This window comes from Bufo gargarizans, chromosome 6 (assembly GCF_014858855.1).
Source record: "Bufo gargarizans isolate SCDJY-AF-19 chromosome 6, ASM1485885v1, whole genome shotgun sequence".
Taxonomy (NCBI): Eukaryota; Metazoa; Chordata; class Amphibia; order Anura; family Bufonidae; genus Bufo; species Bufo gargarizans.
This window is the reverse complement of record NC_058085.1, coordinates 221454853-221482422: the sequence shown is the minus strand read 5'-3', so window position 1 is coordinate 221482422 and position 27570 is coordinate 221454853. Positions and strand designations below refer to the sequence as shown.

The 27570-nt window shown below is 44.2% G+C and overlaps 1 protein-coding gene across 1 annotated transcript in view; it reads right to left on the bottom strand.

Moving 5' to 3' along the window:
• Nucleotides 1-27570, bottom strand: part of LOC122942090 (transmembrane protein 132A-like) — a 1044148-nt gene that overhangs the window by 524344 nt on the left and 492234 nt on the right. The window contains 1 exon segment of the mRNA XM_044299585.1: nucleotides 8379-8565. Coding sequence (XP_044155520.1) covers nucleotides 8379-8565 — 187 coding nt within the window.

The window sequence follows — 27570 nt, the reverse complement described above, 5'->3', positions numbered from 1 at the left end:
AAAATAGGACAGATCATATTTTTTTGACGGACAGGATACACGGATCACGGCCTCGGCTGCAAAACGGTGCATTTTCCGATTTTTCCATGGACCCATTGAAAGTCAATGGATCCGCGAAAAAAAACGGAAAACGGCACAACGGCCACGGATGCACACAACGGTCGTGTGCATGAGGCCTTAGCTGTATAAACATATAAGCTATATTAGCAACCTAGGACATCTTAGCTGGCCAGCTACATCCCAAGAGACAACAGTAGTGATGAGCAGGAGGTGCCATATTCAATTTCGCAATATTTTGCGAATATTTGATTAAATATTCGTGTTATATTCGTCGAAATCCAATATTCATAATTATTCCAATTATCGTGAATAATATGCGATTTAATTAATTGCGTATTGTGATTTTTTCTTTTGATAGTATAAGGCAACGTTCCTATGACTAATTGACTATGGTTAGGCTAATATGTGCATTTTATGAAATTTCGTAATATTGCTCTAACTTCGTCTTTCAGAATATTACGAATATTTTAAAAGATGAAGTTAGAGCAATATTACAAAATTTTGTAAAATACACATATAGATTGTAATTTAGCTAATATAGTGCTATATAATCCTTTTTTTTTCTAAAATTTTTTTTGCCTCTTCTGAACTTAAGTTTTGTATAATATGTACACTATTAAAAAAAAATTACTATAGCAGTATATTAGCTAAATTACAATCTATGTGTATTTTACGAAATTTCGTAATATTGCTCTAACTTCGTCTTTTAGAATATTCGTAATATTCTAAAAGCCGAAGTTAGAGCAATATTGCGAAATTTCGTAAAATACACATATAGATTGCAATTTAGCTAATATAGTGCTATAATCCTTTTTTTTCTCTAATTTTTTTGCCTCTTCTGAACTTAAGTTTTGTATAATATGTACACTATTAAAAAATTACCGTAGCAGTATATTAGCTAAATTACAATCTATATGTGTATTTTACGAATATTCTTAATATTGCTCTAAGTTCGTCTTTTAGAATATTCGTAATATTGCTCTAACTTCGTCTTTTAGAATATTACAAATATTCTAAAAGATGAAGTTAGAGCAATATTAAGAATATACGTAAAAAGTTGAAATCGCAATTCGATTATTACAACTTGAATTAATTAGATTGCGATTTCAACTTAACACTGCTATATTCCATATTCGTTAATTCTAGCCTAAGGCCTCATGCACACGAAAGTATTTTTTCACTGTCCGCAAAACGGGGTTCCGTTGGTCCGTGATCCGTGACCGTTTTTTCGTCCGTGGATCTTCCTTGATTTTTGGAGGATCCACGGACATGAAAAAGTCGTTTTGGTGTCCGCCTGGCCGTGCGGAGCCAAACGGATCCGTCCTGAATTACAATGCAAGTCAATGGGGACGGATCTGTTTGACGTTGACACAATATGGTGCAATTGCAAACGGATCCGTCCCCCATTGACTTTCAATGTAAAGTCTGGAGTCCATTTATACCATCTGATCAGAGTTTTCTCCAATCCGAGGGTATATTTTAACTTGAAGCGTCCCCATCACCATGGGAACGCCTCTATGTTAGAATATACTGTCGGATATGAGTTACATCGTGAAAATGGTGATGGGGACGCTTCTAGTTAGAATATACTACAAACTGTGTACATAGTAACATAGTACATAAGGCCGAAAAAAGACATTTGTCCATCCAGTTCGGCCTGTTATCCTGCAAGATCCAGAGGAAGCCCCAAAAAAAACTCTGTGAGGCAGATGCCAATTTTCTCCACTTAGGGGAATAAAAAATTCCTTCCCGACTCCAATCAGGCAATCAGAATAACTCCCTGGATCAACAACCCCTCTCTAGTAGCTATAGCCTGTAATATTATTAAGCTCCAGAAATACGTCCAGGCCCCTCTTGAATTCCTTTATTGTACTCACCATCACCACCTCCTCAGGAAGAGCGTTCCAGAGTCTAACTGCTCTTACCATAAAGAATCCTTTTCTATGTTTGTGTTCAAACCTTCTTTCCTCCAGACGCAGAGGATGTCCCCTCGTCACAGTCACAGTCCTGGGGATAAATAGCTGATGGGATAGATTTCTGTACTGACCCCTGATATATTTATACATATTATTTAGATCTCCTCTCAGTCGTCTTTTTTCTAAAGTGAATAACCCTAATTTTGATAATCTTTCAGGGTACTGTAGTTGCCCCATTCCATTTATTACTTTACATGACTGCCCCCTGCTGCCTGGCAGCACCCGATCTCTTACAGGGGGCCAGGATCAGCACAATTAACCCCTCAGGTGCCGCTCCTGAAGGGGTTAATTGTGCGTATCATAGCCCCCTGTAAGAGATTAGGGCTGCCAGGCAGCAGGGGGCAGACCCCCCTCCCCAGTTTGAATATCATTGGTGGCCAGTGCGGCCCCCCCGCCCCCTCCCTCTATTGTAATAATAGCATTGGTGGCACAGTGTGCGGCCCCCCGCCCCCCCTTCCTCCCTCTATTGTTTTAATACATAGGTGGCAGTGTGCCCCCCCTCTATTGTTTTAATACATTGGTGGCAGTGTGCGGCCTCCCCTCTCCCCCCCCCCCCGATCATTGGTGGCAGCGGAGTAGAAGCATCATACTTACCTGCTGGCTGCTGTGATGTCTGTGTCCGGCCGGGAGCTCCTCCTACTGGTAAGTGACAGCAATGTGCCGCACAGACCTGTCACTTACCAGTAGCTGCCACTAATGATCGGGGGGGAGGGGAGAGGGGAGGCCGCACACTGCCACCAATGTATTAAAAGAATAGAGGGAGGAAGGGGGGGTGCACACTGCCACCAATGTATTAAAAGAATAGAGGGAGGAAGGGGGGGGGCGCACACTGCCACCAATGCTATTATTACAATAGAGGGAGGGGGGGCGGGGAGGGCCGCACTGGGCCACCAATGAAATTTAAACTGGGGAGGGAGGGGGGTCTGCCCCCTGCTGCCTGGCAGCCCCGGATCTCTTACAGGGGGCTATGATACGCACAATTAACCCCTTCAGGTGCAGCACCTGAGGGGTTAATTGTACGGATCACGGCCCCCTGTAAGAGATCGGGTGCTGCCAGGCAGCAGGGGGCAGTCATGTACACAGTTCGTTGTATATTCTAACTAGAATGCCTCTGTGTTAGAATATACTGTTGGATCTGAGTTTTCACGAAGTGAAAACTCAGCTCTGAAAAAGCTTTTATGCAGACGGATCTTCGGATCCGTCTGTATGAAAGTAACCTACGGCCACGGATCACGGACACGGATGCCAATCTTGTGTGCATCCGTGTTTTTTCACGGACCCATTGACTTGAATGGGTCGGTGAACTGTTGTCCGTCAAAAAAATAGGACAGGTCATATTTTTTGGATGGACAGGATACACGGATCACGGTCTCGGCTGCAAAACGGTGCATTTTGTTACGATTTTTCCACGGACCCATTGAAAGTCAATGGGTCCACGAAAAAAACGGAAAACGGCACAACGGCCACGGATGCACACAACGGTCGTGTGCATGAGGCCTAATATGGAATATAGCAGTGCTAAGTTGAAATCGCAATCTGATTAATTCAAGTTATAATAATTGAATTGCGATTTCAATTTAACACTGCTATATTCCATATTCGTTAATTCTAGCCTAATATCGAATATAGCAGTGTTACCGTAAGTTGAAATCGCAATTCGGTTATTATAACTTGAATTAATCGGATTGCAATTTCAACTTAGCACTGCTATATTCCATATTAGGATAGAATTACCGAATATGGAATATAGTAGTGTTAAGTTGAAATCGCAATTCGATTATTATAACTTGAATTAATCGGATTGCGATTTCAACATAATTCTCAAATCCGACAGTAAATTCTAGTATATGGAGACGTTCCCATGGTGATAGGGACGCTCTATGAGCACGGAAGTCGGCAGAAGCGGCAACGGGCACTGACTGGAGCAGCCAGGAAGCCAGGAATCCAAAGGACAGGTAAGAACAACTTTAGGGAAGTGGGAAAGATAAAAAATATAACAAAAAAATGCAAAAAAAAAAGAATATTCGATTTCGCGAATATATAGAACAATATTCTAAATATTCGCGAAATCTCGAAGTTGCGATATTCGAGAAAAAAATTCGCAATTCGAATCTTCGTGCTCAACACTAGACAACAGTACACGCCAACGGTGCAGAAGCTGAATGTGCTCATTGTCAAGTAGCTGGTGCTGCAGTCCCTCCATTTCCAAGTGCACCTTTCAGAGAACTGATGGTTTGTGCTGAGTTGAGGTGGAGAGTCCCAATCCATCATTTCTTTTGCACACGTATGTTGAACAGAAAGTGGGCCAGTCCTTGAGGCGGTCGTGTCTGGCAAAGTGCACTTCAGCACCGATGCGTGGAACTGGAACTAAGCTGCTGATTGGTGCTGATTCATTCACTCCCGTAACCGGGCGTCCGACGTCACAATATATGTCCTTTACGGCCCATTGGCTAAATGTGGTTCCTGCCCAGCCACACCAGCAACTTGGCCAGGTGACGCCGCTGTCGCCTCCACGTTCTTACGCCATTGGTCCTGGGACAATGTTCTCCCTGCCTCCTTATCCTACACCATGTCCTCAGCCCCCACTGCAAGGACAATTCACAGTCCTCCTCCGGCATACCACATGTGCAGGGCAACGTGGTGTCACGCTGTTCTGCACCTAATTTGCCTGGACGAACGGAGTCACACAGGGGAGGAACTGTTCCGCGTCCATCAAAAAATCAAATCCGGTCTTTCTTTTCTACAACCCAAAATCAGAACCATGGTCACAGACAATGGGAAAACATGGTGTCAGCGCTGCATCCAGGATGGCTAAGCCATGCGCCCTGCATGGCACACGTGTTCAATCTGGTTGTAAAACGGTTCTTGAAGTCTTCCACCCATCTGCAAGACATCCTGAAAATGGCCAGAAAACTGGGCATGCACTTCAGCCATTCTTACACTGCAAAGCACACCATCTTTGAGCTGCAAAGGCGTTCCCCAACATAGGCTGATATGTGACGTTTCCACCCGTTGGAATTCCATCGACTATATGAAAAGAGAGAGGCCAGAAAAAAGATTTTTTGATAATACAGGCAGACAGCAATACTCCTGTGTGTAACTTTGATGTCAGCCAGTGGCAGGTCATGCGTGAAATGACACCTGCCGTTTGCTCAGGCTCTTTGAGGAGGCCACTTTATTTGTTAGTTGCCAGGACTAGGGGATGAACAGCGTTATTCCACTGCTGAATGTCCAGGAACAGATGATGCTAAATCTGGCTGGCCAGGAGACGCGGCGCCTACATCTCACGGTCACATGAGCCCTATGGTGGTTGAACTCGAGGAGGAGGAGGACATGTGAGCACAAGCAATGAGTAGAGAAATGGGTGGTTTTTCTACATAGGTAACAGGAGAGGAGAAGGAAGAGCTACAGGGCAATGAGGAAGACCAGGCAAATGACCCAGACGCACAGTGGCAATATGCAGTGGAGATGGAGGCTGGGAGTCCCTCTGAGTCACTTGGCTCAATAAAAAAAAATGGCCCAATACATGCTCAGTTGCTTGTGTAGTAACAGCCGTATTGTCATTCGGCAGAGGGGTGACAACTGGCTCTCCACCGTGTTAGACCCTCGCTACCGGTCCAAAATGGGGGCTTTTTTTCCACCCACTGAGAGGGAGGACAGACTGAACTACTATCGAGACATCCTAAGCAGTCAGTTGGCCGCTGCCTATGTGCACCATTGACCATCCTCACACAGGTCTGACTGGCCTTCTGCACTCACGTTCCACTGCCATGGCTGCTGGGGGGGCAGTACCAGCTCCATAAGCAGCAACTTATGTCTAGAGTCGCTGATGAGCAGTTTTCTTGACCTTCCTAGTGAAAAAACTACTCACGAGCAGCTAGACATGGAGCAGAACCTAAACCAGAAAGTTGTGGCATACTTGGACTCCACCCTGCCACCCCACGTCAAAGATCCCCTGGACTACTGGACAGCCAAACTTAATTTGTGGCTGCAACTGGCCGAGTTTGCCCTTGACAAGCTTTCTTGCCCAGCCAGTAGTGTGGCATCAAAGCCGGTGTTTATTGTGGTGGGGGCCATAGTTACCCCAAGAAGAACTTGCCTGTCCACCCAAAATGTGGAGAGACTGACCTTTGTCAAGATAAATCAGGCGTGGATCAGCCAGGATTTCTACCTCCCCACTCATTCACTGGGCCACTCTGTGGTCTCCTCATGCTGCTGCCACCTTAACAGTCTGTGGTCTCATCATGCTGCTGCCAACTCATCACTCTGTGGTCTCCTCATGCTGCTGCCACCTGAACACTCTGTGGTCGCCTCATGCTGCTGCCAACTCACCACTCTGTGGTCTCCTCATGCTGCTGCCAACTCACCACTCTGTGGTCGCCTCATGCTGCTGCCACCTCAACACTGTCACTGGGCAACTCTGAGGTCTCCTCATGCTGCTGCCGCCCCAACACTCTGTGGTCTCCTCATGCTGCTGCCGCCTCAACACTCTGTGGTCTCCTCATGCTGCTGACAATTCACCACTCTGTCACTGGGCCACTCTGTTGTCTCCTTATGCTGCTGCCACCTCAACACTGCCACTGGGCAAGTCTGTGGTCTCCTCATGCTGCTGCTGCCTCAACACTCTGTGGTCTCCTCATGCTGCTGACAATTCACCACTCTGTCACTTGGCCACTCTGTTGTCTCATACGGCTTCCACCTCACCACTGTGGTCTCCTCATGCTGCTGCCAACTCACCACTCTGTCACTGGGCCATCCTGTGGTCTCCTTATGCTGATGCCACCTCACCACTCTGTGGTCTCCTCATGCTGCTGCCAACTCACCACTCTGTCACTTGGACACTCTGTTGTCTTCTCATGCTGCTGCCACCTCACCACTCTGTGGTCTTCTCATGCTGCTGCCCCCTCACCACTCTGTGGTCTCCTCATGCTGCTACCAATTCACCACTCTGTCACTTGGCCACTCTGTGGTCTCCTCATGCTGCTGCTAACTGAACACACTGTCACACTTTCTTCCCAGCCTCCCCACTCCATGACAGGGGCACTATTTTGCCTTTTTGGCCTGGTTGACATCACCATTTATTTGACCCTTCTTCTGATCTGTCAGAAGGAAGGAAAAATGAGAGACACAACTGATCCTGTCTATGTAGCAGCTGTAAGGCCTGTATGACATGGTCCCTATTTTGCATCAGAATTGGCTTATGATTTGGTAGCCAAAAGCAGGAGTGGGTACAAAACACAGAAGATATTCCATTCACATGTCATCTCTGTTTTGGATACACTCCTGTTTTTTTTTTTTTGGCCTTAGCAATACTGATGGATTACTGACCAAATGCTGACCGAGTGAAGGTGGATGCTCAAAAGACAGGATCTGTTTTTTGGGTGTTGTTGTTCTGAAAGATCAGAGGAAGGGCAAAATAATCAGTGATGTCAACACAAACTTACTGCTGACACCCTCTTCTCTCTGTCAGGGGGGGGCACTACCTGTATCAGCGTTTAATAGTACAGGTTCTGTAGAAATCTATGTAGAATCAGCTGACGGTGTAAAAGGAGTGCACTCTTTCACAGTATAGTAGGATCTTGGGCCTCTGCACGGTGCTTTGCACCTGGTGCTGACATTAACCTGTAAGGCTGAGTTCACACTTGAGTTATTTGGTCAGTTTTGGCCCCATAACTGCCTAAATAAGTGAAGTGTGATGTAATTCTAAGAGCGACGCCTGCCTTCTGCGTGTCATACTGACTTACAGTATTGTGTCACTACCACAGCAGACTCCCTATGCATGTTTTGTGCAAGGCGCAGTGTTCTACACCACTATACAGACTCTCTGCAGCCAGGAAATAGATTTATTTTTTTACGCGATTCATTACGAAAAAATTCGGATCAAAACAAATTTTGGGGGGAAAATTCGGCAAACCGACCGAATTCAATTTGAGAAATTCGCTCATCTCTGATATGAACAACTGATAGCTATCCGTAAAAAATCCCTTTTTGCATAACCAGTGGAACTCTTGGGTCAAACAACATCGGTTCACTTGATGAGTACTAAAGAAACAAGATGTTTTTGTTGGAGACCTTTTGTGAATGTTTCTTTTACTGTTCGATATGGTGCATTGTTTTATAATTAATACTCATTTATACTCAAATGTATGATATTCGTAGAGCTAACACTCTCTGATATATTATAATACCTGCTGTTTCCTTGCTCCACATGATTATTTTTGTCAATAAAAAGAAACATTTATGTTTAAAAAAAGATAGAACCTATAGATAAACTTTATCAAGAGATTTATATATATATTTTTACTAGACACATCACAGCATGTAATAAGAACTTTGCTATACCTTTACAAGTGGGATAATAGCTTTTAGATCATGATCTGATACCAGCACTTCAGCGTTGCCTCTGACACCTGCGGTGGCTAAACCACCACCTGGAACTTCTAGCTGGAATGTAATCCTCCGTGACACAGCAAGCCCTACAGAGACATTACTCACGAGGAAATCCAAAAGAGCAATAACTGGGGGGAACCTGAAAAGAGATGCAAGAGATATTAACATAGTGATTAAAAGAAAACAATACAGCAAAAAAATATAATTATAGAATAAACAGGCAACATCTGCCATACAGAAATGCCAATTAGGTATGCTGACACCCATAGTTTGTGTTGTGTGGTTTGTTTTACCAAAATAATGCTTAAAAAAAATGGCTGTATACAATAGCCAATTGTAGCTGTTTGGAGGTGTTTTAACAGTCTGGTGTAGCCTTCTGTAATCTGACTTCCAATCTAAAGCAATATATATGTAGTGTATTATTACAAAAAAAAACATGCACAAAAAACACATACTTACCCCCCCCCCCCCACAAAAAAAAAACAATAGGGGTCATCTACAATTTGTTTCCTCCATAAGATGCTAGAGGAGTTTGGCGATTTGCAGTCTGTACGTTTGGAGTGAAAACTATTCCAGCCCCTGACTGAAGTAGTTTTCACTCATACTTTTATACCTGTTTATAGGCATAAAAATTTGTAAATGTGTGGGCTCGATGTCCTGGCACCTGCCTGACCATGCCACACCCATATCACTCACTCACCACTCCTAAGTTACGAGGACAGCGTATAAACACCTGTGCAACAAAAAATCCCATGGAGGGAATCAGACCCAGAGAAAAAAAAACTAAAAAAAACAATGACCCCAAAAATGCATATTAAGTGTGAAAAATGCAACTACAAAAAGCTTGGGTGTGCTGCACTTAATATTTCACAGTACATAGGCTTCCATGTACCATAAACTCAAAATACATAAAAATAAAAATGGGATATTTTTAAAGGTATCCTAGACTCTAATTGTGAGAGGTACATACCTTTTGGGAATAAAAGGGTAAGTAACAATAACAAACCAATGTGGACAAACAGAATTGTAAAGAAAGCAATAAATGACAAAAAGAAAGCATTTAAATCACTAAAACAGGAGGGCAGCAAGGAAACATTGAAAAACTGTAAGAAAAAAATAGAATATTTAAAAGACAAATAAAAGCAGACAAACTAGAGACAGGTTCACCAGGTAGGGTTGAAGCGCCTGGTCCGAGAGGTCTACACCTCCCATAAATTTATTGTAGTCCTCCACACAGACCGGTTTGTGTTTGTCCTCAGTAACCCCCCTCTCCCTAACAGTTGTGTCTGCGTGCATGGTGGTCAGCATGTAGACATCCTTCCTGTCCTTCCACTTCACTGCAAGCAGCTGGTCACTTGCAAGAGCGAAGAATGCTCCTTTCTCCAAACACTTGGACACCAGCAGTTGTGGGTATCCCACCCTGTTTATGCGCACTGTCCCACAAGCCCCTGTGTTTTCAGAATGGAGGGCATCTGGCACACTTGGAGGGAATAAACTGATGGAATGAAAGGCGACTTTTAAAACTAAAAAGGGATTCATCGACAGATAGATTTTTTTCAGGGGTATATAATTTTAAGAATAAATCTGTAATGAGGGAAATAAGGGGTCTCAATTTATTTAGGCGCTTGTAGGTTGGTTCAGTTCTGGGGGGGGGCTTGTAAATTGTCCAAAAAGTGCATAAACCGCATTGGGACTTCATAGCGGTTTCGGGAAATAACTGCTGCAAACACAGGGGTTGAGTGGACAGTACTTGCAGCCTAATACGATCGGACAGATGTTTTTTTTTTACAATGCCCATGTCCAAGGTAAGCCCCAATAATGTTTTCATTTCAGGGACACTTATGGGGGTCCACCGTCTTGTATAGATAGATGTGGGCTTTTGTACAGCAAACCGTGTGGCGTACAGATCAGTTTTCTGCACAATTAACTCAAGTACTTTATCGTCCATACAAAAATGGAAAAAATCATAAGGGGATGCTTGGGATACTTGGTGGGAAATTGAAGTGGCAGGAACCCACATAGTAGAAGGGATGGTACCGCTGGGTTGAGAATGAGATGAGATGGTGACTTCTAACACCATACGGCTATGGGGTCTGGGGATGGAAGTGGAACTAGAGTGCCCGCTATCTGAAAATATTTCCGCCTCTGAAGTGGTGTCAGAGTGGTCAGACCAGAGAAATTTATATGCCTGCTCAGCACTGAGCAATCTCTGAGCCATTTTTTTAAAATAAAAAGCTCAGAAAGAAATTTAAATAACTGACATCCCTAATAGACTAGTGACGGACACTTACTAACTGCCAGTAACAGATGGACACAGGGTCCCTAATCAAAGTAATTGACCATATCTAATAGACGTCTAATGATGGACGCCTAATGAAGGACACCTAATTAACTAATAGACGCCCACTGACGGACACCCACTGACCACCAGTAACAGACGGACACACGGTCCCTAATGAAATTGACTAATAGATTTTTAATGACGGAATGCCTAATGACGGACGCCCACTGAAGCAAAAAATTGTAATGGAATCGCACTCACCAGATCTTGAGGTCATCCGGTATGCAACAGCCTACCTGGAGTCCAAGATTCATCAGGGCTCCTACGTGACAGGTCCCAAAAAAGAAGATGGAGGCAGCATGTCCGATATAAAAAATCCCTTTAATGGGAACCGCCAAGTGAACAGACGTGCAACAGGTTGTGACGTTTCGGCTGATCCACAGCCTTTATCAAACGCCCACTGAAGGACACCCATGGACCGCCAGTAACAGACGGACACAAGGTCCCCAATAAAATTGGCTAATAGAGGGGGGCGGAGCCAGCGCCGGAACTGCATGGCTGTGTCTCGCTGAGCTCCGTACACTGACCTGCCGAGATTCCAGCTTACTTAAGCGTTAGAGACCAGTAACATGGTTAAAATTGGAGGGCAAAGACCCACTGACCAAGGGGCCATCCCTAAAGCCGCAAACCCGAACTCCGGTATGGCTAAATACCTTAAAAAACAGACCTCAGGCCCTGAAGCTACCGTCTCCAAGATGCGCCGACGGCTGACCGCGCGCCACACAGCAGGAGAAGAAGCCCAATCAGAAGGAGAAAGTGAATCTGGAGATACATCTCTAACCGGAGACCTCCCGGTATCTAGAGCGTTTATAAAACAAGCGCTAGCTGAGGCGCTCATACCCTTGCAGCAAGAGCTGGCCGGCCTGACGCAGGAAATCCTCCATGTGGGACATAGAGTGGAAGCTCTTGAAGCCACTCAATCCGCGTCGCTGGATCACAGTGCAGCTATGGCGCGCTCCTTATCGGTGTGCCAAAATCACATCAATGCTCTATATGTCAGTTTGGAAGATCAAGAAAACCGGGGCCGCAGGAACAACCTGCGTTTCAGAGGTGTTCCGGAAACGGTGGCTAATGAGGACATTGTACCTACCATTCTAACCATAGTCACCTCGATCCTAGATGGCGACGATCTTTCTCCTATGGTCATTGAAAGGGCTCACAGAGCGTTGAGACCCAAACCAAAAAGCAACGAACCCCCCAGAGACATTATATGTCGCTTTCTTAACTTTGGGGACAAAGAGAAGATTCTTACAGCGGCAAGATCCATGAAGAATATTTCCTTTGAAAATAACCAGATCTCTATCTTCCAAGACCTAGCTCCGGTCACTCTCCAGAAGCGCAAATTCCTTAAGCCACTCACCGACTTCCTCCGAGATAAGCGCATTCCTTACAGATGGACCTTTCTTTTCGGGATTGCCTTTAACTTCTCCAGAAAAGCCTTCAGGATTTCTTCTCATGAAGACCTACAAGATTTCTTCTCCTCGACGTACATTCCTCCAATGGATATCGCTAGTTGGGACTCTGTGACAAATATCGCATCTCTTCCAGATATCCCAAAGATGACGCCTTGGGAGAAAGTCGGTACTCCGAAACAACAGAGGCTGAAGAGACGGAGCAGCCTCTTGACCGCCAAGAAAATCGCATGGTCTTTTCATTAATGTAGCTTATTAACCATTAATTTTCTTCCCTCCGCTACTTTCATATCCACCCTCTCTCATTCCATAACCTTCACTTCCCTGTTCTCCTAACTCCCTTTCCCCTCTTCCTCCCCCCCTTACCTTTCCCTCACCCTAACATGCTCTGGTCTCTAGATCTGTTCTAATTGATGTCCTCGTGCAGGTCCTTATATATGAGGATACTTCCTCCTTTTCCCCCCTGATACTAATACTCCGTTGTTTAGGTATTTTTCTGCCTATACAATTCACAAATGTTATCTGAGTTGGTTGCCTTAGAGCGACCTTGTTTTGATAGTTACTTTCTGTTATGTTTTTGTTTTATTGTGACACGGTACACCCTGAAATTATGGTCTTTTTCCTTGGGGAGTCATATACTTGCCCCTATGAGATACCTGGCCCCCCTGGAGGCTGCCACTATTCCGCATTCCCCCCCCCCCCCCGCATTTAAACCACCATGACAGATTTCACTTTATCTTCCTTCAACGTGAAGGGCTTGAGATCCCCCTCTAAAAGGACCCAGATTCTTTCCCTTTTGTAGAGAGAAAAGTGTTCAGTTATTTTTCTTCAGGAAACACACTACAAACAAGGGAAGTTCCCTGATCTTTCCCATTCCAGATTTCCCGTCTGGTTTCATAGTGGCTCGGATGGGGCGGCCTCCAGGGGTGTCAGCATTGGCTTCAAAAGAAACACCCCTTTCCAATACTCCTCACATTCTGCGGACACTGAGGGGAGATTCCTTATTTTGAAAGGTCTTATAGGCCACAAAATGTTTACGTTGGTAAATATATATGCTCCAAATTATAACCAGGTCCCTTGGCTCCTCAAAATTCTCTCCTTAAAGAAACTAGAGAGGGAACAGTTATTTTAGCTGGTGGTTTTAATTTGGCGTTACACCCGCCTTCAGACACTTCCTCTAAAAAATCCTCTGTCCCTATCAAACTTCTCAAAAAACGGAAGAGAAAATTGCATGTATTGGGTCTTGTTGACGTTTGGAGATGTTTGAATCCATCCACAATTGATTATACCTTTTACTCTGCTCCAGGTCATTCTTACAGTAGTATTGACTACGTCTTCATACCCGAGAGTTGGAGACATCACCATATCGGACCATGCCCCAGTGTTTTGCTCCTTCCACACCCAGCCTGGATCTGGTAAGTCTTCTAGCTGGAGATTAAATGAATCCATATTGAGCGATGATAGACATGTTGCACACTTTACCTCCCTGCTGGAACACTATTTTAGGGAGAACGACTCTCCTGATATATCCCCACACACTTTATGGGATGTACACAAAGCCTACATTCGTGGCCATTTCATAAGTAAATGTTCCCATTTGAAAAAGGTCGCAGATCAGCACTTTTCCTCAATTTTAGACCGTATTCACACTTTAGAGAACCTTCACAAACATTCCCTGGATCCCCAACACCTTTCTGATCTTTCTACCCTCAGATCAGAGCTCAAAAACCTGTTAAATAAAAAGTCGGCCAAAATTTACCTCTCTTCCCAACATAAATTCTATGCCCACGGCAATAAGGCCTCCAGATTTATGATTAATCGTTTGAAGAAGAGGAAAAACGCTAGATATGTTACTTTGATCAAGTCTCCTCAAGGACACCAATTTATTTCCCCTGAGTCCATTGCGGAACAGTTTAAGCTTTTCTATAAAGACCTTTATAATTTAGCCCCTCCCTCTGGCTCGCCTACTCATACTAAATCATTTTTTGACTCTCTTAACTTGCCTTCCCTAACCATGGCCCAACAATTGGATATCTCAAAACCTTTTACTAGCACAGAATTCTCTATTGCCTTGAAATCCTCCCCTAAAAACAAATGTCCTGGTCCCTACGGTCTCCCAACAGCCTACTATTCGGCTTTCTCTGACACTTTAGTTCCTTATCTTATTCGGGTATATAACCAAACACTTTCCAATGTCCCTCTCTCATCCGACATGATGAGGGCTGTGATTACGATTATACCTAAAGAAGGTAAAGACCCCTCCAATTGCGCTAATTACAGGCCTATTTCACTCTTGAATATAGACTTGAAGCTATTAGCTAAAATGCTGGCGACTAGAATTCAGTCTATTCTCCATGACTTGGTCCATCCCGACCAAGTTGGATTTATCAAAGGGAGAGAGGGAAAGGACAATACGACCAAAGTATTAAATGCCCTTTTTTTTGCCTCCAACAAAAAACTTCCATTGGTTCTTCTAGGTACAGCCGCGGAAAAGGCATTTGATAGGATTGACTGGTCCTTTATCAGGCTCACCTTAAGGAAATTCAATTTTCCAGAATCTTATATACAAGCTATTTTTGCAATGTACAATAATGCCTCCGCCTCTGTCCTAGTAAATAACCAATTGTCCAACTGCTTTCTAATTCGGAATGGAACTCGTCAGGGATGTCCTCTTTCCCCCCTTATTTTTGCTTTAGTTATGGAAACCCTCTTACAGGCCCTCAGACAAGAAGACTCGATTCGGGGTCTAAAGGTGGGCCTTCACGAATGTAAACTAGCTGCTTTTGCAGATGACTTATTGATTTTAACAACCAATCCCCTTACTTCGATGCCTAAGATTCTCACTATATTAGACACCTTTAGTTCACTCTCTAACTTTAAAATCAATCCCCACAAATCACAGATCCTACATTTGGGTCTACCCCCTACCACCATCAAACATTTACAGGCAGACTCCCCTTTTAATTGGACCACTCAACTTATCTCCTATCTAGGAATCAAAATAAATGCCCACCTACCTGACCTTTTCAATCTGAATTATACACCCTTGCTGCATTCTATCACCGCTCAATTGGAATCTCTCGAGGGCCACTTCCTGTCCTGGTTTGGACGGAAAAATATGGTGATGTCTCTAATTCTTCCTAGACTTACATACCATTTTCAGGTCCTCCCCATTGAGATACCTCGAATTTTCCTTAGGAGACTTAATACCCTCATCAGCCGCTTTATATGGGAAAAGAGGAAACCCAGAATTTCCATAGCGACACTCACTAAATCTAAACGGTTCGATGGAATAGGTTTACCCAATCCTGAACTTTATCTAAAGGCAATACATCTAAGTAGGATAATTGATTGGATTCGCTCCCCTCCTAACAAATTTTGGGTCTATTTGGAAACTGGTAATTTTGATTCCTCCCCTAGATCCCTTCTGCTGTCAGGGAAACCCCTTACCCCACTCCCTCGAATGCCCAATCCTTTGATTCGCTCATCGATTAAAGTATGGAACTGGTTTTCGTCCAAATACAGTGACCAACTCCCCTTGACGGCCCTCCTTAAAACCAAAGATCTTTTTTCCTTGGCTCCATCTGTGATAAGATCCTCCACTCCCTCCCAGCTCAGGGACTCAAACATTCCCATATCAGATTTAATAGATAAAGATGGGTGTGTCCTTCCGGAGCCGGCCCTGATGTCTGCTCTAGATACCACTCCCAATTTCCTCACTCTTCAATATTTCAAAAAAGAACTACTTAACCTCTCCCGTTCCCTACCCAAAGATCACTCTACCTCTTGGTTTGAGAGTTTACTTTCTTCGGTCAAATACTCTCCCAAATTGATTTCTCTCCTCTACAAAAAGCTTATTGACCCACCTACTAAGGTCAAACCCTCCTTTATAGGTTATTGGGAGAAGGACCTAGATAAGCAATTCTCGGAGAAGGAGATCGATTCATTACTCATCGCTCCTCATAAGGTCTCTAGATGTGTTTGAGTTCAGGAGAACGGATACAAAATCCTGTCGAGATGGTACAAAACCCCTGACAAAATTTCTATCCTTTACCCCGACGCCTCAGATCGGTGTTGGCGGTGCGAATCAGAAAAAGGCACCTTCTTTCACATATGGTGGGAATGCTCCCATATTTCATTATGGTGGAATCAAATCTTCCGAACCTGTAATACCATCTGCGACTCGAACGCACCCTGTTCTCCTGAACTTGCTCTGCTATCTTTAGGCCTATTTAGGTATGATAAATGTCATGGTTTATTAAAATTTTTGCTCGCGGCTGCCCGCCTTCTGGTTCCCACCATGTGGCGCACTTCTGAAGTCCCTTCCTTGGACCATTGGACATCTAGGGTCGATCAAATACCGTCTGGAAGAATTGTCTAACTGGGAACTAGGGACAAGAAAGAAATTTCTTGCAACTTGGTCTGCTTGGAGGAGTTATAGAGGTTTTTCATAGTCTTATCAGATCTGCCTTTCCTCTTTATGTTTATAGGCCTTTTCTTTGTGGGTTCGATGTTTTGATATTAAGCTGAAGCTTTCAGATAGTAATTTTTAGGCTTCATTATACTCGAGCGATAATTTAAGTTTGACCATACATATGTAACTCCTACATATATTGACCTCCATGTACGCTCTATTGCTTGTACTTTTTGATGTTTTTCTTTGGCTCCATTCCTCTGCTGCGTCAGAGGTTTAGACACACTCTCAGTGATGTACTGTGATTGTCACCCTATTGTTTATATATATGAAAAAACAATAAAAATTGTTTAAAAAAAAAAAAAAAAGAAATTGGCTAATAGAGGTCTAATGACGGACGCCTAATGAAGTACACCCACTGAAGGACACCCACTGACCGCCAGTATCAGACAGACACAAGATCCCTAATAAAATAATTGACTAATAGACATCTAATGACGGATGCCTAATTACGGACACCCACTGACCGCCAGTTACAGACAGTTTATAAATTGATTTTTCATTTTTTAACAGTAAATTGCACAGCCAGGAAAGAAGTCTGATCTCTCTCTCCCCTCACAGAACACTGAGGGGAGAGAGAAACACAGCCCATGCCCTGGCTGTGTTTAGCCATTTTGTATTTTAATTTTATTTTTACACTGGGGGGGGGGGGGGCTCCTGCCCTTTATTTAAATGTATTGGGGGCTATATTGCCCCAATCAGGGTGCTGCCAGACCATCATTATTAATCTCGCTCCTCTCCTGAGGAAAGAGAACCTGGTGTAGGGGAGTCGGCGGCCGGCTTACAGTGTGCGAATGCGCCAGCCACCTGCGCCATCTTTCATGTGGGCAGGGGGGTGGGGGTGAGGGAAGCTAGGGGACCCGATCACTGCTCTTACACGCGAAGAGGGAGTAATAACTTTCAGTTATCATTATGGGGAAGCTAGGGGACCCGATCACTGCTCTTACACGCGAAGAGGGAGTAATAACTTTCAGTTATCGCCGTGATACAGTGTATCACGGCGATCACATGATCAGAGACCGCTTGTCGCAGTCTCTGATCTCTGCCCCGAGCCCTCAGCTACCTCCGATAGCTTCGGACAGAGAGCTCCAGCGCTTGATTTAAGTGCTAACTTGGGCTGAAGGGCCGCTGTAAAAAGGTGGCGCTCCAGCCCAAGGCCCCTTAGTAACCACCGTAAAAACACGTATGGGTGGTCACTAAGGGGTTAAGTAATGTCATAGCCAGACCCTTATTTCTGATAATTAAGGACTCTATACTGACAGGGAGTGTTCGGTCATGTCAAACTAATTTAATCAGCTTCTAAGAGCAGGTAAGTTCTAGACTTGACCCTGGCAAATAAATGGATGTCATAGTATCAAAGCATTTGCTACTGTACCAAATAAAAGGATAGTATGAGAATACCTGAACTTGGAGAAAATTTCTGTATGTGGAAAAGTAACTGGCTCAGTAATCAGAAAACAGAGGGTGGTTTACGTCAGTACACACTCAGATTGGGTAACTCTCACTATTGGGGTACTTCAGGGGTCAGTATTGGACCTTATTTTCTTCAATATATTTATTAACCACTTGCCGCCGCGCTAACGCCGAAAGGCGTCATCGCGGCGGCTCTCCCAGGCTACGCTAACACCAATAGGCGTCATCTCGCGCGAGCCGAGATTTCCTGTGAACGCGCGCACACAGGCGCGCGCGCTCACAGGAACGGAAGGTAAGCGAGTGGATCTCCAGCCTGCCAGAGGCGATCGCTCGCTGGCAGGCTGGAGATGTGATTTTTTTAACCCCTAACAGGTATATTAGACGCTGTTTTGATAACAGCGTCTAATATACCTGCTACCTGGTCCTCTGGTGGTCCCTTTTGTTTGGATCGACCACCAGAGGACACAGGTAGCTCTGTAAAGTAGCACCAAACACCACTACACTACACTACACCCCCCCTGTCACTTATTAACCCTTTATAAACCACTGATCAGCCCATATAGACTCCCTGATCACCCCCCCCTGTCATTGATCACCCCCCTGTAAGGCTCCATTCAGACGTCCGTATGATTTTTACGGATCCACGGATACATGAATCGGATCCGCAAAACGCATACGGACGTCTGAATGGAGCCTTACAGGGGGGTGATCAATGACAAGGGGGTGATCACGCATATAGACTTCCTGATCACTTCCCTGTCATTGATCACCCCCCTGTCATTGATCACCCCCCTGTAAGGCTCCATTCAGACGTCCGTATGATTTTTACAGATACATGGATCGGATTCGCAAAACACATGCGGACGTCTGAATGGAGCCTTACAGGGGGGTGATCAATGACAGAGGAGTGATTACCCATATAGACTCCCTGATCACCTCCGTCATTGATCAACCCCCTGTAAGGCTCCATTCAAACGTCCGTATGATTTTTACGGATCCACGGATACATGGATCGGATCCGCAAAACACATACGGACGTCTGAATGGAGCCTTACAGGGGGGTGATCAATGACTGGGGGGTGATCACCCATATAGACTTCCTGATCACCCCCTGTCATTGATCACCCCCCTGTCATTGATCAGCCCCCTGTAAGGCTCATTCAGACGTCCGTATGTGTTTTACGGATCCACGCATCTATGGATCGGATCCGCAAAACACACGGACGTCTGAATGGAGCCTTACAGGGGGGTGATCAATGACAAGGGAGTGATCACCCATATAGACTTCCTGATCACCCCCCTGTCATTGATCACCCCCCTGTCAGGCTCCATTCAGATGCCCGTATGTGTTTTACGGATCCACGCATCCATGGATCGGATCCGTAAAACGCATACGGACGTCTGAATGGAGCCTTACAGGGGGGTGATCAAGGAGTCTATATGGGATGATCACCCCCCTGTAAGGCTCCATTCAGACGTCTGCATGTGTTTTACGGATCCACGCATCCATTGATCGGATCCGCAAAACGCATACGGACGTCTGAATGGAGCCTTACAGGGGGGTGATCAATGACAGGGGGGTGATCACCCCATATACACTCCCTGATCACCCCCCTGTCATTGATCACCCCCATGTAAGGCTCCATTCAGACGTCCGTATGATTTTTACGGATCCACGGATACATGGATCGGATCTGCAAAACACATACGGACGTCCGAATGGAGCCTTAAAGGGGGGTGATCAGTGACAGGGGGGTGATCACCCCATATACACTCCCTGATCGCCCCATGTCATTGATCACCCCCCTGTAAGGCTCCATTCAGATGTCCGTATGTGTTTTACGGATCCACGCATCTATGGATCGGATCCGCAAAACACACGGACGTCTGAATGGAGCCTTACAGGGGGTGATCAATGACAAGGGAGTGATCACCCATATAGACTTCCTGATCACCCCCCTGTCATTGATCACCCCCCGTCAGGCTCCATTCAGATGTCCGTATGTGTTTTACGGATCCACGCATCTATGGATCGGATCCGCAAAACACACGGACATCTAAATGGAGCCTTACAGGGGGGTGATCAATGACAGGGGGGTGATCACCCCATATACACTCCCTGATCACCCCCCTGTCATTGATCACCCCCATGTAAGGCTCCATTCAGACATCTGTATGTGTTTTGCGGTTCCGATCTATGTATCCGTGGATCCGTAAAAAACATATGGACGTCTGAATGGAGCCTTTCAGAGGGCTGATCAATGACAGAGGGGTTATCAGTGACAGGGGGGTGATCACCCCATATACACTCCCTGATCACCCCCCTGTCATTGATCACCCCCCCTGTCATTGATCGCCCCCCCTGTAAGGCTCCATTCAGAATTTTTTTTGGGCCCAAGTTAGCGGAAATAATTTTTATTTTATTTTTTCTTACAAAGTCTCATATTCCACTAACTTGTGTCAAAAAAAAAAATCATACATGAACTCACCATACCCCTCACGGAATCCAAATGCGTAACATTTTTTAGACATTTATATTCCAGACTTCTTCTCACACTTTAGGGCCCCTAAAAAGCCAGGGCAGTATAAATACCCCACATGTGACCCCATTTCGGAAATAAGACACCCCAAGGTATTTGCTGAGGGGCATATTGAGTCCATGAAAGATTGACATTTTTGTCCCAAGTTAGCGGAAAGGGAGACTTTGTGAGAAAATAAATAAATAAATAAATTTCCGCTAACTTGTGCCCAAAAAAAAAATTTCTATGAACTCGCCATGCCCCTCATTGAATACCTTGGGGTGTCTTCTTTCCAAAATGGGGTCACATGTGGGGTATTTATACTGCCCTGGCATTTTAGGGGCCTGAAACCGTAAGAAGAAGTCTGGGATCCAAATGTCTAAAAATGCCCCCCTAAAAGGAATTTGGGCCCCTTTGCCCACCTAGGCTGCAAACGCGCGCCGTTCCTACCACAATTTGATTGACCAATGGGTCCTGTGTGTGCGCTGCGCGTTGATTACTCACCCCGCGATTACATGCCAGGTCCAGATGGAGACAAACGTCATGAGGTTCCGCCTTGTTACAAGTCCGGGCTCGCTTTACTACGTGGGCGTGATTAGTTGCTATCATTAATAGCTCGGCTTAGGTTCAAGGAAAGAAAATGACATTTGCACTGACTGACAAGAAAACCAGATTACATTAACCCTATCTGTCCTGAATGCTGTAAGGCAGTTGCTTAGGACTAGGGAAAGGGAGTTTTAATATATGGCTAGTAAACATACTACATGTATCGTGTTACCATAGTATCATAGTTCCATAGGGTTAATATTGGATTTGCTATCGGTGCTAGTCAAGACATAGGGACTCTATACAGTCCTGGAGTCCTGTATACATAGCAAATAGGCATTCCATTACATCAATGCTCATTAATACTATTATATGGGTATATGTGTTTTCAAGTGCTGTCTATAGTGCACTCTTCCCATATATAGAGACGATATGTTGGTTAGTGGGTAGGCAGATTCATCCGGGGAGGGGTGGGTTATTGGATTTATTAGTTGTACACATGTATGACCTTGACTCCTGTGTATATGAGTTTTTACAGGAATGGCTTAAACGAGAGGTACTCATTTAGACCATTAGGTGTCACTGATTTAAGTTTGTATATCCATCTTGTTTCCGCCTTTAGGATCATTTTATCCCAGTCTCCTCCCCTCCTTGGTTTGGGGACATCCTGGATGCCTATAAATTTAAGGCAGGTGGTATCTCCACCATGGTACTGGTTGATATGTCGTGCCACTGATGTATCTTTTTTATTTTGGATGTCATTATGTGGTCTCTGATCCGTCGCCTAAATTCTCTTTTTGTTTTGCCCACATAGTCAAGGGGGCAGGAGCACTGTGCCAGAACACTACACCCATAGTGAGGCAGTTCACATAATCACGAATGGTGCATTCTCTGCATGTATATGAGCCCGTAAAGACCTTAGTTTTCAATACTTGACTACATGCTGTACATCTCCCACATTTAAATGTACCAGTGGGCCTCCTCGACAGCCAGTTTCCAGGGTTCAGAGGGGGCTGGTAGTGGCTATTGAACAGTCTGTCCCTTAGGCTTCTACCCTTCCTACATGTTATTAGGGGATAGGGTCCTATTATGTCTTCCAGGTCTGGGTCTGTTTTGAGTATATCCCAGTGCTTGGATAGCACCTGCCTGACCTCATGATGGGCATCATCAAAGGTGCCAATAATTCGGGCAGTATTTGGGGATTTTATTGGCCCCATCCTCTGTTTCTTTGGTATGAGGAGCGTGTCTCTATTCTCTAAGCACGCTTCCTCATAGGCTACTCGCCGTAGTCTGGGATACTGACCCTTGGGAATGCCCTTACGTAGGGCGTAGGGGTGGGCACTTTCCCAGCGGAGCAGACTGTTGGTTGCCGTCTTTTTGTGGTAGACAGAGGTAATTATATTATTACCTAGGCATCTTTTTATTAACACATCCAAGAATGGCAATGAATCATGATTGTGTTCAGAAGTAAACCTAAGGCCCAGGTCATTGTTGTTAATTATCTCCATGAATTCCGCAAAGGAGTCCTCTGTCCCTCTCCACAGTACAAAAATGTTGTCTATGAACCTTATATAGAGAAGTCCGGCAGCACTACTATATCCAAAATGAGCCAATTGGAAAGACCATACACAATACCTTGACCGCGGTAATTAGGTCAAGGACTCGACCAAAGAAAACGAGACCGCAAAGGAGGGGAGGATCGAAACACAGACGATGGAGGAAATACTGCAATAACCAGATCCCAAAAACCACCAATGGGCCAGAACCAGAGAGGGCATATGGACAAAGTGAGAGATCAAACTGTGAACAGACCGAAATAGACAGTCTAGTGGTAAATATCTCATCATTTTCTTTCACAGAGCCAGAACTGACATTGTTGAACAAGGGTTTATCTTACTGCCCCACTATGTTTATTGACTGGTTTGAGTATGAGGTGGATCTGTACCGTTTTTTAGACGTCTAAGACTCAAAGGCTTCTTTTCAGGGAAAGAGGGTGACACCACCAAAATTGAGGGGAAGGTGTACATAATATCATGACCCTTAAAAAATATAACCTTTCACTCAAAAGTAAGTTTCAACCACCGCCTAACATCAATGTCATTGAGGCATATATATCACTAGTACAAAAAGACATACAGCAGCTAAGAGAATGGTCACAGGTTAAGTTCAGATCTAACCTCACAAAAATAGAGAAGAATATACTAACTGAATTGAGTAACAGAGATGAAATTACCATCAAGCCAGCCGACAAGGGCGGAGCAATTGTCATTATGGACACTGTGAAATATGAGTGTGAGATAAAAAGACAGCTCAATGATACCTCAGTTTACCGTCCGATTGATCATGACCCAAAGTTTTAAATCTCTCGGAAGATCAAGCTTTTGGTAGATGATGCGTACGCTGAGGATATCATTGATAGTCCATTGCATGACTATTTAATTGTCACACATCCAGTCACCCCGGTTCTGTACACCCTACCTAAGATACATAAGAGCAGGGTTGATCCGCCAGGACGCCCGATTGTGTCCGGCATCAACTCTGTTCTATCACGACCAGCTATGTTCTTGGATGGGGTGTTACAACCATATGTAACGAAAGCATTGTCTTGTTAAAGATACCACCCATTTTTTGTGCAGATTGAAGGAATTGGAGATAGAACCTGGAGATAGGCTGGTCTCGTTTGACGTGGTCAGTCTATGTACAAGTATTGAACATAATAAAGGTTTGGAGGCAGTCAGGCATGCTCTAAATGACTCAGAATATACACCAGATATGATAAACTTTATACTGATGCTATTAGAGATCATACTGACCTGTAACTATTTTAAGTTCAAGGACCAATTCTTTTTACAAACCAGGAGGACAGCGATGGGGTCCAATGCAGCACCGGTATATGCTAATATTTATATGTCATATGTAGAGGATCAATTTGTGTATCCATCCAGCTCCTTCAAATTTGTGAGGGGCTGGATGAGATACATTGACGACATCTTCTGTATATGGACAGGCACTGAACTGGAATTGGATACATTTAATGAGCATCTTAACAACATCCATCCCGCCTTAAAATTCACGAGAGCCAGCTCCATGACCGAGCTACAATTCCTGGACACATTGGTATGTGTCCAGGATGGAAAATTGGGCACTGACATATACATGACAAAAATAATATCCTACAATATGACAGCTCACATCCCCGGGACATGATAAAATCATTGCCGTACAGTCCATTTTTACGGGTCCATAGAATTGTCAGTGATGAAGAAATAGTGGGGATAAGGTTGGGGGAGATGAATAAAAAATTTGTAAATAGGGGATACCCTAAGCAGCTGACGAACAAACATCAAGATAGGGCTCATAAAATGAAAAGGGAGAAATTACTTGAGAAAAACATGGATAAATCAAGTGCCCAAAATAGGATCCCCTTTGTTTCCAGATATACGATGGTAAGCAGGCAGGTGGCTGCGGTGATCAGGAAGAACTGGACACTACTTACACAAGCGTTTCCGGACACCCCAGAGTTTAGAAATCCACCTCTATTCTTGTATCGGAGAGGTCCAAATGTACAAAAACAAACAGGATGTTATCCTTGTTTTGGATGTTGTCATTGTAATAACATGACAAAAGGAAAAACAAAAGGAAAAACATTTGCACATCCGCATACTGGAAAAAAATATAAAATCAAACAATTCTATACTTGTAATTCATCCTTTGTCATTTACACCCTTCAATGTCCGTGTGGGCTCCTGTATGTGGGAGAGACCACACAGGAGATAAAAAAGAGGATCACACAACACAAATCTAAGATCAGAAAGAAAGCTCTAGATCTCCCAGTGCCAGATCATTTTAATAAATTGGGGCATAATCTGTCACAACTCCGATTTCAAGTTATAGATGGAATTTCACCATTGCAGAGGGGAGGAGATTGGGAGACCCTCCTTAACCCTTTCATGACCAAGGGTCATTGATGCCCCAATGTCCAGGTCAAAATTTACAAATCTGACAAGCGTCACTTTATGTGGTAATAGCTTTGGAACACTTTTACTTATCCACACCATTCTGAGATTGTTTTCTCGTGACACATTGTACTTCATGATAATCATATATTTGAGTCAATATATTTCACCTTTATTTATGAAAAAATCCCAAATTTACCAAAAATGTGGAAAAATTCTCAATTTTCCAAATTTCAATTTCTCTGCTTCTAAAACAGAAAGTCATACCTAATAAAATATTTATTACTTAACATTCCCCATATGTCTACTTTATGTTGGCATCATTTTGGAAATGTCATTTTATTTTTTTAGGACGTTAGAAGGCTTAGAAGTTTAGAAGCAATTCTTACAATTTTTAAGAAAATTTCCAAAACCCACTTTTTAAGGACCAGTTCAGGTCTGGAGTCACTTTGTGGGGCCTACATAGTGGAAACCCCCATAAATGACCCCATTGTAGAAACTACACCCCTCAAGTTACTCAAAACTGATTTTACAAACTTTGTTAACCCTTTAGGCTTTCCACAAGAATTAAAGGAAAATGGAGATGAAATTTCTAAATTTCACATTTTTGGCAGATTTTCCATTTTATAAAAAAAAAAAATCTTTAACACATTGAGGGTTAACAGCCAAACAAAACTCAATATTTATTACCCTGATTCCGCGGTTTACATAAACACCCCACATGTGGTCGTAAACTGCTGTACGGGCACACGGCAGGGCGCAGAAGGAAAGGAATGCCATACGGTTTTTGGAAGGCAGATTGTGCTGGATTGGTTTTCTGAACGCCATATGTTTTTTATTTTTCTGCCGATCGTCTTGTGCAGGGGCTCGTTTTTTGCAGAAAGTGTTGAGGTTTATATTGGTACCATTTTTGGGTACATAGGATTTTTTGATCATTCACACTTTATGGGGCAAGGTGACGCAAAAATTAGCTGTTTTGGAACAGTTTTCATTTATTTATTTTTACAGCGCTCATCTGAGGAGTTAGGTCATGTGATAGTTTTATAGAGAAGATCGTTACGGACGTGGCAATACCTAATATGTATACTTTTTCTTATTTATTTTAGTTTTACACAATAATAGCATTTCTAAAACCAAAAAAATGATGTTTTAGTGTCTCTATAGTCTGAGAACCATAGCTTTTTTATTTTTCGGGCGATTGTCTTAAATAGGGTATCATTTTTTGCAGGACGAGGTGACGGTTTGATTGGTACTATTTTGGGGGTCATACGCCTTTTTGATCGCTTGCTGTTGCACTTTTTGTGATGTAAGGTGACAAAAATTGCTTTTTGTTACACTTTTTTTTAATGGTGTTTATCGGACGGGGTCTATCATGTGATATCTTTATAGATACGGTCGTTACGGACGCGGTGATACCTAATATGTGTCGGTTTTTTATTTTTCATTTTTTTGGGGAAAAAAGGCATTTTTTTTTATTTTACATTTTTATTTATTTATTTTTTACTTTGATTTTTTTTTCACATTTAATTTTTTTTTATCAAGTCCCTCTTGGATCATGAAGATCCAGTGGGGCTGATTGCTGTACTATACTTTGCAATGCTCTTGCATTGCAAAGTGTAATACATTCAGATGCCCTGTAGGTGGCAACAGCGGACGCTTTTGCAAAGCGTCCGGTTGCCAGGGCAACTATCGGGGCTGCCATCGCAGCGCAGCAGCCCCGATGGTGGAGAGAGGGAGCCCCCTCCCTCCATTAACCCCATAGATGCCGCTGCCGCGGCATCTCTGGGGTTACAGCAGAGTGTCAGCATAGAGCTGACACTCTGATGATGGCGGCGGTTCAGAAATGGAGCCGCCGCCATCAAACACAGCAGGGAGGCAGACCGAGGGGGGTGGGCTGGAAATTGTCACGGCCAGCAGGAGGGGGCACTGGAGGACACAAGATGGGGCACAGATGGAGGGGCACTGTGGACATGGAGATGCTGGACAGATCGGCACAGATCGGGTGGCGCCTGCACGGATCGGGGTGGGGGGGGGACTGCACGGATCGGGGGGGGGGGCACGAGGACACTGATTTCAGGCTCTGATCTGCAGAGCGCAGATCAGAGCCTGAAACCGGCATTTTTTCACTGCCGCGATCCGATTGGTTAGTCTGCACAGACTAACCAATCAGATCGATTGTCGGCAAGGGGCCACTCTGATTGGTCCCTTGCCGGCATTACTGCACTGTATGCTGTCCGTGACAGCATACAGGGCAGGGGCAGAAGCTTTAATCCAAGCGCTTTGCAGCGCTTGGATTAAAGAGCTGCCAGAACGTATATATACGTGGTAGCTGCACGGGGTATGTGCAGCTATCACGTATATATACAGATTGCGGTCGTGAAGGGGTTAAACAATTGGAGTTGAAATGGATTTATAAAGTGGACACACGTGAACCTAGGGGACTAAACAGAGATTTCAATCTGGGGGTCTTCCTGTAGGAGATT